General features: G+C 55.7%; 1 protein-coding gene across 1 annotated transcript; it reads left to right on the top strand.

Annotated features, from left to right (window-relative positions):
* Window positions 1-8,935: 8,935 nt before the first annotated feature.
* Window positions 8,936-11,356, top strand: OLIG2 (oligodendrocyte transcription factor 2). The gene is made up of 2 exons (XM_042789095.1): window positions 8,936-9,000; window positions 9,344-11,356. The coding sequence occupies exon 2, from the start codon at window positions 9,381-9,383 to the stop codon at window positions 10,272-10,274; it is 894 nt and encodes a 297-aa protein (XP_042645029.1). The 5' UTR covers window positions 8,936-9,000; window positions 9,344-9,380; the 3' UTR covers window positions 10,275-11,356.
* The last annotated feature ends 4,417 nt before the right edge of the window (window positions 11,357-15,773 follow it).

Below are 15,773 nucleotides of genomic sequence, written 5' to 3'. Positions count from 1 at the left end.
TGGGGAGGGACTGTCTACGGAGGACCTTTTAAGCAATTCAAATGGGAAAGGGGGGGTGACTGTAGCTCAGAAACACCCACGTTTGCACAGTGTGGCATGCATCAAAAAGGGAGGGCTGATCTCCTAAGTGGAGAGGGTCTCTTCAAGCATAACACAGGGTGAGAGGGCCACCAAGGCTTGTAAAATGCTGTCACGCACAAGTCTGTAAAAATATTTCCTCCCAGTTTCAAGGGGGGAGTTTGGAATGAAGTGGTCTCGCTGGCGCACCAGCTCCTGTGAACATAAATCCCTTCCGGATGGTTTGTATTTTGGAGGGGAAGGAGGGATAGACCACAGAAACTTCAGATTCAAAGCATCAAAACTTGTACTTTTAGATAACCCTCATCTGTCTTTTGCATTTGAGTCAGTATTAAAAATCCTGGGTGATACAGCATTTGCATAGCAGTTAAATTTCAGTAATGCCTTCTTTTTCTTTCTTGCCTGGTATTATACAGACTTTATCATTCTCAGGCAGATGAATGACAGACCATGCTTGCAGACAGTGCTGATCCAGAATTTTATTTGAAAAAACACGTATATAGTGCCTCCTGTAAAATGGGTCTTTTTTCTAGAAAGGGGAATCAAACTTAATTTCCAGATTAATCTCCCTGGAGGTTCTCACTCCTTCAGGGTCAACAAGAGTTTTGCAATGGCAAGATTTTGTCTCTTCCTGCAAAACTTACTACTACTGACTGCCTGGTTGAATGTGGAAAAACGGTACATGCAAAACTCAACACTGTTCATCTGCTTCAGCATCTCTCCCACACCTGGAAGGCTGCATCCTAGGCAGCCACGAGGGATGCCCCACCATAAGCCAAAGGGCGGAAACCCGATATGAGCGTGGTTGTCTTTCGCATTCAGTTTTCCTTCTTGTTCTTAAAAGGGAAAAATACAAAAGGAAAAAAAGGGGGGAGAAAACCCCAAACCACTGTGAATACCTCTGGTGCTCAAGTGTTTTACACAGTCACTGGCAGTGGCAGGGGCCAGGCCCCACAGCCCACCTCTGCACCCCTTCTCACGGGGAGTGGGGGGAGCACGGATGCATAATCATAAGTGAGAGGAGGCCTCGCTTGCACGGTGTAAAATGTGTTGGCGGAGTTGCATGAAAAGAGCAGCTATTTTATGTTTCTTTTGCTATCAGCAGCATCCCTTCCCCGCCGCAGCGGGTTAATGCACGGAGGGGAGGCAAGCATCGCCCCTCAGGGAAGGGAGGGGAGGCAAACATCGCCCCTCAATGCAGCCCCACGCCCAGCCTGGGTAGCGCACACTTCCCCGGGACTTCAAGGGATGCGCTGCATTTTTTACAATCTGAAAAATCAGTGGCAACTCGACATCTTGTTCCCCCCATTGCATCCCCCAAAGCAAGCCCGTGGGAACAGCGGTGGGGTAAACTCCTGGGCTACCCCAACACATTGCTGCAGGCTTCCCTCCTTTTGCCACTAGATGGTTGGCAGGAGGTGGCAGAAGGGCTCCTCAGGCGGTGTCAGGAGACCTTCAGCTCCACAGTCAGCGGGTGGAGCCGGGACCCCCGTCATGGGTGGGTATGGAGAGCATCACTCTGCAAAGATACAGAAGAGCCACATAAAAGCCAGCACGTCACCTTCCCAAGGCATGGCTGGCCAGCCAGGAGCAACCCTCCCTCCCAGCTAAACATCTCAGGGATGGAGCTTATAAATATGAACATATAGCTAGAAAGTGCCTGGGTAGCCCAGAAAAGTTGGGAAGAGTCAATGAGAGACATATGGTTCCAGCACTCCCTAAAAAAATATAATTGCTATCTTCAGGTGGCCACACACCCTCTCCTTCTAATGAGTAAGATATTTAAAGTCCTGAACTGTTTATGTGACATTTCAATAAATAATGCGGAGATTTCACAACATTTCCATATTCCTCCTTTAATGTCTGAATGTCTCTGACTTAATCCCAGTTCCTTGGCATTTATTACTGTTTGTTACACTAACAAGTGAGATTATGAGAATTCTAATGAAGGCTTCCAGTGAAAAACTCTGTGATTAAAATGCCATAATAACAGTTGCATGCATTTATGTGCCTGATTATCATAATCTATTTAGCACAAGTAAACATACAAACAGAAGGAGAAAAGCAAGCCCACTGACACTTCAGCTAAAGGAGAATTGGAAATGAGGGAGAAACAATGTAAATATGTAAATGTCTTTGTGTATTCTTTTTATCTTTTTTTCTCATCCTTGCTTTTTTCCCCCCTGTTTGCTAATGAGACATCTATGGTTCGTCACATGTGGTCCCTCTTTGCTTGGCCGAGGTGCGGGTTTTGGGCCATCTGCTGGGGCCACTCTCCTGAACAATGCCACCCAGAAAGCGAGGGAGATGTTTGCCGCAACCTTTGACATCATGGGCGACAAGAGATGGTGTCGTACAGACTTAGGGCTTTGATATGTTCATTCCAAACGCTTGGTTCAGCTGTTACTCCATTAATGCAAGTCCCAGTATGATATGGGAAGGCGACAGCCCCCCAAAATTCTCAACAAATTGAGGAGAAATCTCACCAAATTTCTAGTATAGACTTTTGCTACCCAGCTTTTTTAAATCTTTTTTTTTTTTTTTTTTTTTTTTTTTACATTAAAGAACAGATCGGCTTAGAACTTCTCCATCCAAAGGGTCAAGGGCCTCCTGTAAGACTGGCAGTGAAATGCCCACCATCAGCAAGCCGTTTGGCACGAGCCCAACTGTTGTTGCCACCATATGAAACCCATTCTGAAGGGCACTGACACCTTTGGATGGGAGATCATTTCCATGAGAGTATACTGCAACAAAATCCTTGGGGCTCAGTCAGACAGGTATAATAGCCTACTAACATCAGGATTTTTAAAGCATTTTTCTTCTGAGCATGGGGTGGGGACAGGACAAAGGGATAATGTGAGGAAAAATTTGTTTCCAGTGAGTGTTCACATGGGAAGTAAAGCATATCCACATTTTCATGTTCTGCTCAACACTGAAACTCCGCCAGCATTCTCTCATTTCTAAGTAGTTTTCAGTCAAAATAAATACATGGAAAGTGGAAAAGAGATGAAGGGTAGTATAAGAGTGCCACATATAGACAAATGGCAAAATGTGGGGAAAAAAAAAAAAAAAAAAAAAAAAGAAAAGAAAATGCTGTCCAGGAAACTCAAAATGAGAACTAAAAGTCCATGCTGTATTATATGAGAATTTCCTGGAAAAAAAAAAAAATAGAGTAAAATATTATTTTTGAGACTAAATTCAGCCCTGATGAGGACACTCCGTTTCTTGCACAGGAGATACATCCAGCTGTGCCGGGGCTTTCTTTGCCCCTCCATCGATATAACACACATTTCTTTCCCACCCTCAGGCCCTGCAGCTGGGACCAGTGGATGAAGGCAATTCGGATCAGCTCACTGGATTGAACACGTGGGTGATTTTCTAATCCCATCGGTGCCCAGCTTGTCCAGTACAGAGCAAAACCCCCAGTTCAAGGAGGTGCCCAGTTCTGTCTCCTATGAGACAGAAAACTGTGTGTGGCTGGGCAAATCACAGCATAGATCTGTAATTCCCTCTCCAGATCCATTTCCTTGCCTCTGTCTGCCTCAAATCCAATCTTAGCAGTTGCATTGATTTGTTTCTCTTGGATGTTCCCAAAGCTCCTGCCCCTCTACGACAGCTCATTTTGGGAGGATTTGCATGAGAGACAGCATCAAACCCGGGGAAAGTTAAACATGTCATTTTTTCACTAGCATTGTGTCTCCTCTGTAGCAGAACAGTACCTGGACTAAATAACAACTGAGGCTGGCAGGTTTTCACCTCCCATCCATGGGTCCAAGGAAAGGCATAATGCACAGTGGTCCTCTACTTAGTGAGGTGACATTTCTGCAGAGGTCCCACTCCTCTGCAGACTAGAAATGCTTCTCCAGCCACACAGGAAAGGTGCAGCACTGTTATTTCTCTACTGAGCACTGAAAAAGAAGCCTCAGCTTGAGGCTCCTTCCTCATCCTGACAAGATCCTGAGAAGAGCTAGAACGCTTCACGACGTGGCAGTCTGCAGATGCCTGCCCAGGATGCCCGGGACAGGAGGTGCCAGTGGGGCAGCCAGAACTGCTCTTTCTTGGTGTTTCAACCTCTCTCTCTTCATTTGACCCTAGGAGATGGCATTGTCAATGAAAAATGAAATAGCTGGTAGCACATAGCAACTGTTAAAATGAAAGACTGTTTTATAAACTCTAGGAATTACTGTCTGCTAAGGCAATCAAATGGTGGTATGGGGTTATCTGTTGTATCCTTAAAGTTTTTCCTCCAACAATGTATTAAATTAAATCATACTGTATCTTGTAAAAAATACAGCATCTTGCATTAAATACAAGTGATGGTCAGAGAGCTTGTACATCTTACACCTGCACTGAAGAGTTAAATGGAGTCTGGATAAAGTGGTTTTGATAACGTCTTAAGGTCAGAGAAAGTTGGTCTCCATTAACCTCATGGGTGTGAGACTTGTGTTTGAGTAAATGGCCATGCCTGAGAAGAGGGACAACTGAGCCTGAAAGATGTAAGTCACAGAATCTAGCCTGTGTTTTAGATAGCAATTTAATTATTTTGCTTTAGATGACAGCAGGCTCATAAGTGACAAAATTTTATAAATAAAGAGGGTTTTTTTTCTGCGGGATGGGAATAGGAGATGGCCTATTTCCTGCATATTTTTAATCCTGCAAATATCACAAACATCAGCTCTGGTATTTCTGAGACTTCCCTCTGTGTGACTCCTGTGAAGATTAGAAGCTTTTCCAGTCTCTGATTGAATGGGAAGACATGCTGAGTTTTTGGCAAAGAGCATGTGTCTCCAACATTTCAATCGAACAAGTGTTAACAAAAACAAATCTAGCACTGGAAAAAAGAAGAGCCTCCACAGAATAAAAGCAACTGCCCCACTCAATAAACTTCAGTCCCTTTCTCGGACATCACAGGTGTCAAATGTTTTAGTTGGGCAGGTGTAACAGCATCAAAATCCACAGGCTGGACTTCACTTTTAAGTCCAGAACAACAGCAAAAAATACATTTGCATCCAAACCTGAACCTTCAGGAAGCTATTCCCTGCCCTGAGACTCCCCCCCCACACCTTTAAACAGTGGGGAGAGAGCTTGCAGGGACCCCCCACATCCTCATGTCCTCAGTGTCAGGTGCTGAGGTCTGTGGTCCTGCAGTGTTTGGGGTGGGTTGGAACTGTGACCCCAGCAGACTCCCTGAAGACCGCACTCCCAACAGAAAAGTTTAAAAGGTTCCGGATCTGCAAAGCCTGATTTCGAGCCCACAGCCCTGCTAACAGATGGGAGGCAGACAGCACTGGGAATCAGGCCTTACAGTTTCTGAAGCATCACTAAAAACGTTTTCAGCTGCCAATCCTCAAGGAGCTGCGGTCACACACGGGCTCTTCGTCCTTCGGATGACTCAGATACCTTCCAGCCGGGCAGGGGCAGTTTCGGTGTGGCTGTGTAGTATCCATGAGGAAAGGATCCTGGGACATAGGCCTTGAGGGAATACAGGCAATAACAATCCCAAACAATAACCTAATTGACATTCCGAGTTATTTTCAACATAAAAGCAACAGTCTGGTTTTTATTAAGATATCACTTCATCATGTTCCCTGATTGCCTTCATTCATGCCTTAGTTGCCTACAGTTGTGATTTTAAAAAAAAATAAAAAAACAACACACATTCATAGGTAAGAAAATAGGCTCTGCTCCACGTTTTAGTGTCAAAAGCAAGTTGAGGCTCCTCCGGGATCCCTCCCGGGCCGCCTTCCCGGGATGTGTGGACGAGACGCAGCTCGCAATACCGAGCCTTATCGACTCGAGGAGGGGGCCGTGTGGCATTTAATTTAACATCTCACGGCAGAGATCACCCCCCTTTCCGCCTTGCCCCGCCGCCTTCTTCCGACGAGGACGGCAGAGAAGCACCGCCCCCCGGCCCGGCCCCGCGCTAACTCCGCGCCCCCCTGCGCAAGGAGCTCCGCGGGCTGCAGGCGGGACAGAATTCACGTCCGGCCAGACGGACGGTGATCATACAAGACAATGCTCGCCTCGTTAGAGACCTAGACCCCGGGTTCTCCTTGGTGGTGATGTGGGTTTTCCTCTCTGAATAGGGGATGGAAAAAAAAGCAACGGAAAAAAAGGAAGAGGAAAAGGGGGGAGAGGGGAGGAGGGGAGAAGAAAAATGGAAAAAGGAAAAAAGCAGAAGAGAGGAAAACGAAAACAAAACAAAAAATAATAATAATTAAAAAAAAAAAAGAAAAATAAAAAAAAAAAAAAGGAAAAGGGAAATGGAAAGGGAAAGGAGAACAGGGAAAGCAAACGGGAAAGGGAAAGGAAAAGGGAAAGGGAAAGGAAAAGGGAAAAGGAAAGGGAAAGGGGAAAAGAAAAGGAAAAGGGAAAGGAAAAGGAAAGGGGAAAAGAAAAGGAAAAGGGAAAGGAAAAGGAAAGGGGAAAAGAAAAGGAAAAGGGAAAGGAAAATGAAAGGGAAAAAAGGGAAAGGAAGAGGAGGAGGAAAAGGAAAAGATGGAAAAAGAAAACAAGAAAAAGCAAAAAAAGGGAGGACTCCGCTGGCCACTTCTCCCTCCCCGGGCCCCCCCGGGTGCTGCAGGAACTGCCTCCCCGGGGCACAGCTCGGCCCCGGAGCCCCGGCAGCCCCCGCCGCGCCTCCGCCCGCTGCCCGGCCCCGCTCCCCCGGGGCAGAGGCCGGCGGCTCTTCGCTTCCCTCCCGCCCCCCCCGCCATCCCCGCCGGCAGGTAACCCCCCACCTCGGCTCCAGCCCCCGGCCGCCACCCGCCCGGCCTCCGCCCAGGCTCCCGGAGCCTCGGGGGCTCCCGCCCGCCCCGCCCGGCCCAGCGGGCGCCCCCCAGGGCTGCGGAGCGGGCGGCGGGGCCGGCACGGCCGCAGGGGCTTTGGGGGGCCCGGCCCGTCTCCGGGCTGACGAAGCGGCCTGTGAAACCCCGTCCCCGGGGCTGAGCCGCGGCTCGGCGGCGGGTGCCTCCAGCCCGACGGGGGGGACGGGACACACCCCCCCCACCCCCGCCATCCGTTTGGGGTGCGGAGGGGCGGCGGGTCCGACCTTTTAAGAAGGAAAGGTCGCAGCCTTTTAGGAAGGAAAATTACCGAGCCCTGGGAGGCGGAAGCGAAGCGAGCGATGCCGGCGTTTTCCTCGTTTTGGCCCCAGCACCGCGGCCCCGGGGGCGGCCGCCCCCCGCCCCGCCTGGCCCGACCGCGGCCCGTTCGCTCCCGGGGACGCCTCGGCGGCCCGGGGAAAGGCGCCGGGACTTAATTAGTTGTGCTCGTTGTTGCCCTGTTTTATGCTGCTCCAACAATGCGCCGTATAGAGCCATCAGTCAAAAGGCAGAGGCAGGCTTCCCGCTGCCGCCTCACCGCTTCCCGACCATGAAATAAATGCAAAGTTTGCACAGACGTGTGTGTGTGTGTGTGTGTGTGTGTGTGTGTGTGTGTCCCTCCCCGTCCCGCTGCTCACCTCCAGGGCTCAGCCCCAGCTCCCCCCCGCCTTACCCCCTCCATCTCCGGGGCGGGGAGGGGGCGAAGGGGAAGGTGTCCCCCCTCCGGCATCCCCGCGACCGGGCTCCGCAGTCCCGCAAGCAGGTGCGGGAACCGAGGGCCGGGGGGGGGGGGGGTCTGGGGCACGTCCCGGGTGGGCAGGCCGGGGGCCGCCCGGGAGGCAGCGGGACACACGCCGGGCGGCGGGCCCGGCTGTCGCTGGGACAGATTTTCCTAATTGACCTGTTACGGATCATCCCCGCAACCGTTGGGAAACACATTTCCACGCTTCACTTCTTAACGTTTTAAATACATATTTAACGGATGGTTGAGGCTTGCCGGGCCAGCTGGGAAACACACGGGTGTAAAAATAATACAACAAAGGCAAAGGGGCCCGGGGCGGGGTGGGGACGGGGACGACGACACGACGACGACGGGGGGATTTACCCCGGTGGGAGGAAGCCCCGACCCTGTTGCACGGAGCTGCCGGGTCGAGGGGGCTCGCCAGGAGTCGGGCGGAGCGCGGGAGGTATTGTCGAAGGTAATTTTTTGGTTAATGTCCTTTTTTTCTTTCTTTCTTTTCTTTCTTTCTCTCCCCTCTTCTACTCCGGTCTTGCTGGAGGGTTGTTTGGGGGTCGGTGCTGGTGGCCGCTCCGGCTTCTTCTCCCGGTTGCTGCGGGGCCGGAGCCGGGAGTTCCCGTTGGAGCCCGGTGCTTCCCGGAGCCCTCCGCCGGGAAATCCCTTCATAGGGAATGGAGTGGCCGAAATCACTGTTTTTGTTTTTGTCCCCCTTCCTCCTCCCTGTGCAGCATTTAACGACGGGGGGGGGGGGGGGGGGGGGGGGGGGGCGGGCGGGCGGGAGGAGGGAGAGATAACTCCCGGCCGGGGAGGGGGCGCCCGCCGGCCGCCCGGTGCGAGTGGCGGGGCCGGTGCTGAGCGCTCCCCGGCGGGGCGGCCCGGGCCGGGGCACGGGGAAACACCGACGTGCCGGGGGGCGCCGGGCAGCACGGCCCCCCCCCGAGGGCGTTGCGGCGACGGGGCCAGGGGCTGTTTGGTCCCGTCCCTGTCCCGCCCCCCCAACAGCTGTTCCCGGCGCTGTCATTGTTGCATTTTATTATGGATTTGACAAAAGTCCCTCCCCCCCCACCGCGCCCCCCCGCCGGGCTCCCCTCGCCGCGGCAGGCCGTCAACACCCCCCCCCCCCCCCAATCCGCCCGCCCCATCTAGCCGGACCGGCCCCGGTGACATCAGCCCCCCCCCCCCCCCCCCTGCCGCTCCCCCCCCCCCGCCGCCGCCGATTGGCGCAGCCCCCCTCCCGCCCGGTGACATCGTTCCTCCCCGGCGCGGCTATAAAGCCGCCGCTGCCGCCGCCGCAAGGTGCGCGCTGCTGCCGTGCTCGCCCGTCACGGCGCGCCGCTCCCCACGGCCGCCCCGCGCACGGTAAGTGCCCCCCGCGCCCGCGCACCCCGGCGCGGCCCGGCGCCTCCCCACCCCCCCCCCCCCCCCCGAGCCCCCCGGCCCGGCGGAGAGGCGCGGAGGGAGGGACGGGACGGGACGGGACTGGACGGGACGGGAGGCGCCCCCCCGAGGGCACCCCGCGGGTGGCGGCGAGGGGAGGGCGGGCAGCGCGGCCTGCCCCTCCGGGGGCGTCGCTCCCCGGCTCCGCGGCCCGGCGGAGCGGCGGCGGAGCCGGGTCGCCGACGTGGCGGGCTGGCGGCGGCCCCGCCAAGTTTCCGCGGGCGCTGACTCGGGGCCGCCTGCGGGCTCTCTCCCCTCCCCGCAGGCAGCCCGGTGCGCGTCGCAGTCCCGCCCGCCGGGCCATGGACTCGGACGCCAGCCTGGTCTCCAGCCGCCCGTCCTCCCCGGAGCCCGATGACCTCTTCCTCACGGCCAGGAATAAAGGCAGCGGCGGGGGCTTCACGGGCGGCACCGTGTCCAGCTCCACGCAGAGCGACTCCCCGCCGGAGCTGAGCGCCGAGCTGCGCAGCGCCATGAGCGCTGCGGGGGTGGTGGTGGTGGACAAGCTGGGCTTCAAGTCCTCGTCGTCGTCCTCCTCCTCCTCGTCCTCCTCCTCCTCCAAGAAGGACAAGAAGCAGATGACGGAGCCGGAGCTGCAGCAGCTGCGGCTGAAGATCAACAGCCGGGAGCGCAAGCGGATGCACGACCTGAACATCGCCATGGACGGGCTGCGGGAGGTGATGCCCTACGCCCACGGCCCGTCGGTGCGCAAGCTCTCCAAGATCGCCACGCTCCTCCTGGCGCGCAACTACATCCTCATGCTCACCAACTCCCTGGAGGAGATGAAGCGCCTGGTCAGCGAGATCTACGGCGGCCACCACGCCGGCTTCCACCCCGCCGCCTGCCCCGGCGGCATGGGCGCCCACTCCGCCCCGCTGCCCGGCCACCCGGGCCACCCCGCCTCGCACCCCGTCCACCACCCCATCCTGCCCCCCGCCGCCGTCTCCAGCGCCTCCCTGCCCGGCTCCGGCCTCTCGGCCGTCAGCTCCATCCGGCCCCCCCACGGGCTCCTCAAATCGCCCTCGGCCGCCGCCGCCGCCGCCGCCGCCGCCGCCGCCCCGCTGGGCAGCGGCTTCCAGCACTGGGGGGGGATGCCCTGCCCCTGCAGCATGTGCCAGGTGTCGGCCCCGCCGCACCACCACGTCTCCGGCATGGGCACCGCCAGCCTCCCCAGATTAGCCACCGACACCAAATGAGCCCCTCGGCGAGGCCGCCCCGCCACCTCCAGGACCTACAGATGCGCCCCCCCCCCCCCCGGCGGCAGCGGGTCCATTCCCCGGCCCCCCCCCCTCACACACACACACACACACACACCCCGCTCCGCTCCCGGGGCCGTCGGAGGGGCGGCGGGAGGGGATGGAGCCCGGCCCGGGGTCTGCCCCGCTCCCCAAACGGAGGGGGAAACCGCCCCGACACAAGTAAACGCCCGCGCATCTTCTTTATCTTTAATTTTACGTTGTTGTCGGTAACTTCGCTAGGAGGGGAAAATAGTCCTAGGCTCGTCGCGAATGGAGGAACCAAAACTGCAGAGGGGTTTTTGCTCGTTTGCTCGTTTATTTGTTTGTTTGTTTGTTCCTCTTCCCCCCCCCCCCCCCCCCCCCCCGCCCCGTTCTCTCCCGGTGTCATTTCTACCCGTAGAGCCTTTGGGAGCCGTTTCTGGGTCACAGCCCGCCCCGCAAAGCCCATCCCCGGATCGTCCGGCCGCCGCTCCGGGCACTGCCGGCACCGGCGGGGAGCAGCGGGGCTCCGGGTGGAAGTGTAGCCGGGAAAGTCGGTTTATTCCCCCTTCCCCCGCCCGCCGTATTTTTTGGCATTTTTCTTTCTGGTTCGGGATTTGTAAATATACCGTTCAACGATAACGATGCAAGTCCGCTCTGCCTGAGCTTTCCGTCCGTGCACTTGTACTGTGTAAGCCTCATGAGTGAATAAGGGGTCGGTTTGCCTTGATTTCGTTGATTTGGGTTCTTGGGGTTTGTTGGGTTTTAGTTGTTTGGGTTTTTTGTTTGTTTGTTTTTTTTGTTTGTTTGTTTGTTTTGGTTTTTTTTTAAGTGTATAACATTTTTTTTTTTTCGGTCGTTCCTGACACCTTTAACAAAGTTTGAACCCTTTAATGCTCTTTCTGTGTAGGAACTTTCACACTGTCCGTGTTGCAATACTGAGAACTTGGGCTTGTTTCTGAAATAACAACTTTTCTTATCGCTGCCCCTTGCAGAGATTTTATCATCTGTTTATTTTTGTAAAAAAAAAAAAAAAAAAAAAAAAAAAGAAAAAAGAAAAAAGTTGCTAAATAATATTTATTACTTGTTTGGTTGCAAAAAAAAAAAAAAGTTAAAAAAAAGTGAACCATTGTTGAGATTTTAAATAAATAAATAAATAAATAAATAGCATTTTAAATAAACGGCTTTTTCCTCTTCCTTGCTGTTCCGAGGCGAAGGCAGGTGCCGGTGGCAGCGCCGGTGCGGGCCGGTGTTGGGACAGCCGACAAGGGATGGGAACATTTTAGGCTCATCCTTGCCTTTTCCCCAAGTTTTTTGTTAGTTTGCTTCTCCAGCTAATAGAAATCGTTTCGGCTGCGTTTTTCTCTCGTTTGTTTCTCGCAGAATAAGGGCTGCAAGGAAAGAAGCGACTGTTACTGGGTCCGTGATGTGAAAATTTTTGTCTACCGAATCCAGCGCTCGGCAAGAGCTAAATATTAATTCGTGGAAAGAAAACATTAAACTTGGCGGTGGGATGTTTGCTCACTGTAGTCGCTTCTGCGCACTTGACCGTCAGCCAAAAGCCAGCCTAACGAAAATCCACGGAAAGTAAAATTATGTGGGGACAGCCGTTTTTTTTTGTTTGTTTGTTTGTTTGTTTTTTTCCCCCTGAAGTTGCTAGTATCTCTCGCCCTTGCGTATTTTAGCAGTTCTGTACTCGGGTATTTGGCCAGGAAATATTTCACTCTCTAGCAGACCCCAAGGAAGAGGCTGTCTTCTCTCACGCAGGGTGCGGGCGTGGATCAGCCCGTGGCTTCTCCTTTTCCCGTAAGGAGAAGGGGAACGACCCAAGCGAATCCCGCTTTGTGAGGAGAAGGAAGTCGGCAGCCCCCGGCGGCGGCTGCCCCCCCGGGGGGGCGCCGGGAGGGGTAGTGGGGCTCCCCGGGCGCAGTTCCCACGGTCCCGCCGCCGCCCGCCCGGGGGGGCCGCGCCCGCCCCACGCTCCGGGCGGGCAGGGAGACCGCAAAACCCGCGTCCTTGCCCAAGCACATCCTTACACATCCCGCTCCCTAGAGCGATAAATGGCTAGACGGCTGTTTAAAACAACTAGCTAGTGTAAATACAAAATAGCAGGTATATATTTATATATAGTAACAGGCCATGGAGGAATTTTGGGAGCACAGACACCCGCGGGGTCATGAGAGCGAGTCCAGACCCGAGGGATTTTCAAATTTTTTTTTTACATTTTTTTTCAGTGTAAAGCGAAGCGGTTCCCAGGCGGCCGGGCCGGGCTGAGGTCCCCGCGGGGTGTGAGCCTGTCCCGGCCCAACAGCCCCCCCCGGGCTCCTGCCCTGTTGGGTTTACTCCTTCCCATGCGGCTCACCCCATGCCAACTCTTTCAGGGAAGAGAAATGGGACTCGGAAAGGTGTACCCCCTACCCCAGCACCCCCCCGGTGATGGTGAGAAATAGCACCCCCCGCCTTGTCCAGAGACACCCAGCTCAACCTTCCCTGGCCCTTGGAGAGAAGCTCCCCTTCCCAGCACCCCCAGTTCTTGGCAAACAAAACCCTTTTAAGGCCGGGGGGGACGGAGCCCCGGTGACCAACGCCGAGCACCCCGCCGGTTGCCCCCAAAGTGCCTTCTCCAGCAGCAGAGCTGACCCCTCGCTTTAAGGCCGCCTTAGGGTGCTCCCTCCGTGCCAGTCCGCGGCTTTGAAGGCGATCCTTGAGGTACGAGACCCTCTGCTTCTGCCTTGTCCGGCGGGGGAGAAAGTCGTGCAAAATAAGGGGCTGACAGCCAGGTGTCTGCCAGCGGCTTGGGACGGTCCCCCCGACGGCGGCTCTTCTGCCAGGCTCGGCCGCAACCCAAAGGCCGGCCCGGGCCGGGGCAGAGGCAGAGACCACCCCAGTCCCCGTTCCTGCCCCCCCCCCCTCCCCACCCCCGGAGCCCGGAGGCAAAATCTGCTCCTCCGCCGGGCCCGGGGGTGCTGAGCCCCGCGGCTCTCGCCAGGCCAGCTTCTCTTAGGAGATAGCCCCCCCGCCACCAATTTTGCTCATGAAGCCCCTCTACCGGTGCCCGGCACCCCCCTGCCCCCCCCCCCCCCCCCCCCCCCCCCCCCCATCTGTAGGGAGGCTGCAATAAGCAGAGCAGCTTTCCCAATTAGCAGGGCTCCGGCGAGGGAGTGCTGCTGCGGAAGAAGGGCAGGAGCAGGTGAGAATTAGAGGGAGCATCATTAGGAGCTGTTCTTTGTCTCTATTAAAGGCAATAATTAGCACCCTGACAGATGTAAAAGTCGGCAGTGGCCAGAAGCTGGTAAATCCTGCTCGTGTGCCTCTCTACCCCACCCTCCCCCACCTCTTCCCCCCTCCCCCCCCCCCCCCCCGCCGAGCTCTCGCACCCCGAGGGCCTTTCCCCGCCGCTAACAGGTGGCCTCGGGGAGCCCCGACGGGCAGCACCGCTCCGAGGAGGAGGGCGGATCGCAGGGAGCCGGCTTTTCTGAGGGGGCATTTCGGCCCCACCGGGCCCCGCGTTGGTAACCCCCCCCCCCTCGGGACTCCCTGCTGCCAGTCCCCCTCGGTGGTGGAAGCAGCCCCGGGGCTGGTGGCAGCCCCTCGGCCGGGCCGGGCCGCCGGCTGTGCCTCCCTGGCCCCCCTCCTCCCGGACTACCTGCAAATGAAATTAGCCGCCCTCCCCCGCCTTGTTCCCCATATGCTTCCCCTGCCCGAGCGAGTGCTCCGCAGGGCTTCCCTGATTGCATCGCCCCCAGATGAAGCCGCGGCTCCGGCCGGATAGGGTTACGGTTTTGGGGGGGCGGGGGGGGAGCCCATATGCTCAGCGTACACCGGCGGGGCTGCCGGGGGTCACTTGCACCTCCAGCCGGGCCAGGAGATCCGCATTTGTCCCTCAGGTAGCCCACAGCCCCTCTCTGAGCTGGAGTGGCCACTCTAATTGTCAGCTCCCCACCCCACTGATCCCTGTTTCTCTGAACTTAACCTTGTTTTCCGTGTCTCGGGTCCACCGCGACTTGTCCCGACAGAAGGAGGGAGCCCCCGCCCACGCAGAACCCAGCCCAGACGTCTCCCTCGGATGGCCCCACTCTCACCTTCACCCCTTCCCTTTCCCCTTCCCCAACCTCTTCCCCACCTTCCCCTTCTCTTCCCCTCCTTCCCTACTCGCCCTTTCTCTCTTCCTTTTCCCCCATTCCCCTCCTCACCGACCCTCCCAGGCTATCACACAGAAAGCTCAGAGAGGGGCAGCCAGAGGTCAGCAGCACATTTTAGGCAGAAACCTGGGTGCTTCAGGAGAAAGGAAAAGTTGGCCATGTCAGGGCCCCCGGGCAGCTCCTCCACATTGACTGCCCCTCGATGTCCTTGTCTTATTTCAACAGAGGATTCCTTCGGTCTTTGCCTGGCAAGTTTTAAGCCAAGTAGCCCAAAATCTGCTGCAAAACCCTGGCCGAGGCATGCTGCTCCCTCCAGGCCCACAGCTCCTGCGTGACACATGTGCCTCTTCCCCAGGGAGGTACCAGGGCACTGGCTCCTCTTGGTGCCGATTTAGTCCTGTGGGATGGGATCTGTCAGAGTGCCCTGCATGGGGCTGCAGGCTCCCTTCCTTTTCGTCTGAATGAATGTTTGGAGTGAGTATCCAAATCCCCTTCCACAGCATTCCAAATATCAGTCTTTCATGGAAAAACACATATTTTATTTATCTACAAACCTCTCCTCAGTAATACAAACTAAGGTCTGCTCTGAGCAGGGACCACTGGTAGGGTGAGGTATGTAAGCACAGGTTACATGCATTTAGTTGTATATATAAACTGGAGACAGAAAAAGTCCTATTTTTTTCCCTTTGAAAGCCTCATCATACTTACATTCTGGGGCCAGACTCTTCCTGGACATCCCTGTAATGTCCCCGTGCCAGAGGCAGGGTGCTGGACATGACACATGGTAACTGGGTTCCCTGTTCCAGGGACAAGACCTGAGGCTGTGGCGCAGCCCTCGGATGCTGTTTCACTTGTTGGAAAACAGGGCTTGATTTTACACTTCCATAGGTGAAAGACTGATGTCCCACATACCCTGACAGCATGCAAACTGTCTGAGCCATCCCCCAGAGGAGGATGGCCCACAGGACACCAGTGTGACAGGAGCCGAACAACCTGTGATGATGCCACCATGCTGGCAGTTTTCACTTGGTGTTGCAAGACAGTGCTTGCCACGCAGCTCCGATTTCCCTGTGTTGGCATGGTGTTTCCATCTCTGTGTGGGATGGGGACCTCCAGGCTCGTGACCCAGATTATTTCGGAATGCTCAGGCGTTTCTGAACGCACAGCTGAGGGCCCAATTTTTCAGAAGAGTTACCAGCATCTCTGCAAATGCTCAGCAAGCATAACAGCCCTCTGCTTCTGAAAACCTGCTTGCCCATGTAGGGATTGAGATGGGAAGGGAGGTTCCCCAAAAGCCTGCCTCCAGCCATGACAGCTGGCCCTTTCCAAGCTTCCA

Source organism: Tyto alba, unplaced genomic scaffold, assembly GCF_018691265.1.
Source record: "Tyto alba isolate M040663 unplaced genomic scaffold, T.alba_DEE_v4.0 Super-Scaffold_14, whole genome shotgun sequence".
Lineage (NCBI taxonomy): Eukaryota > Metazoa > Chordata > Aves > Strigiformes > Tytonidae > Tyto > Tyto alba.
The sequence above is the reverse complement of the archived record's forward strand: the minus strand, read 5'-3'. Positions and strand labels throughout refer to the sequence as shown.

Excerpts from the sequence above, each read along its gene's own strand:
- OLIG2 (XM_042789095.1), top strand. The coding sequence starts at position 9,381 with ATGGACTCGGACGCCAGCCTGGTCTCCAGCCGCCCGTCCTCCCCGGAG.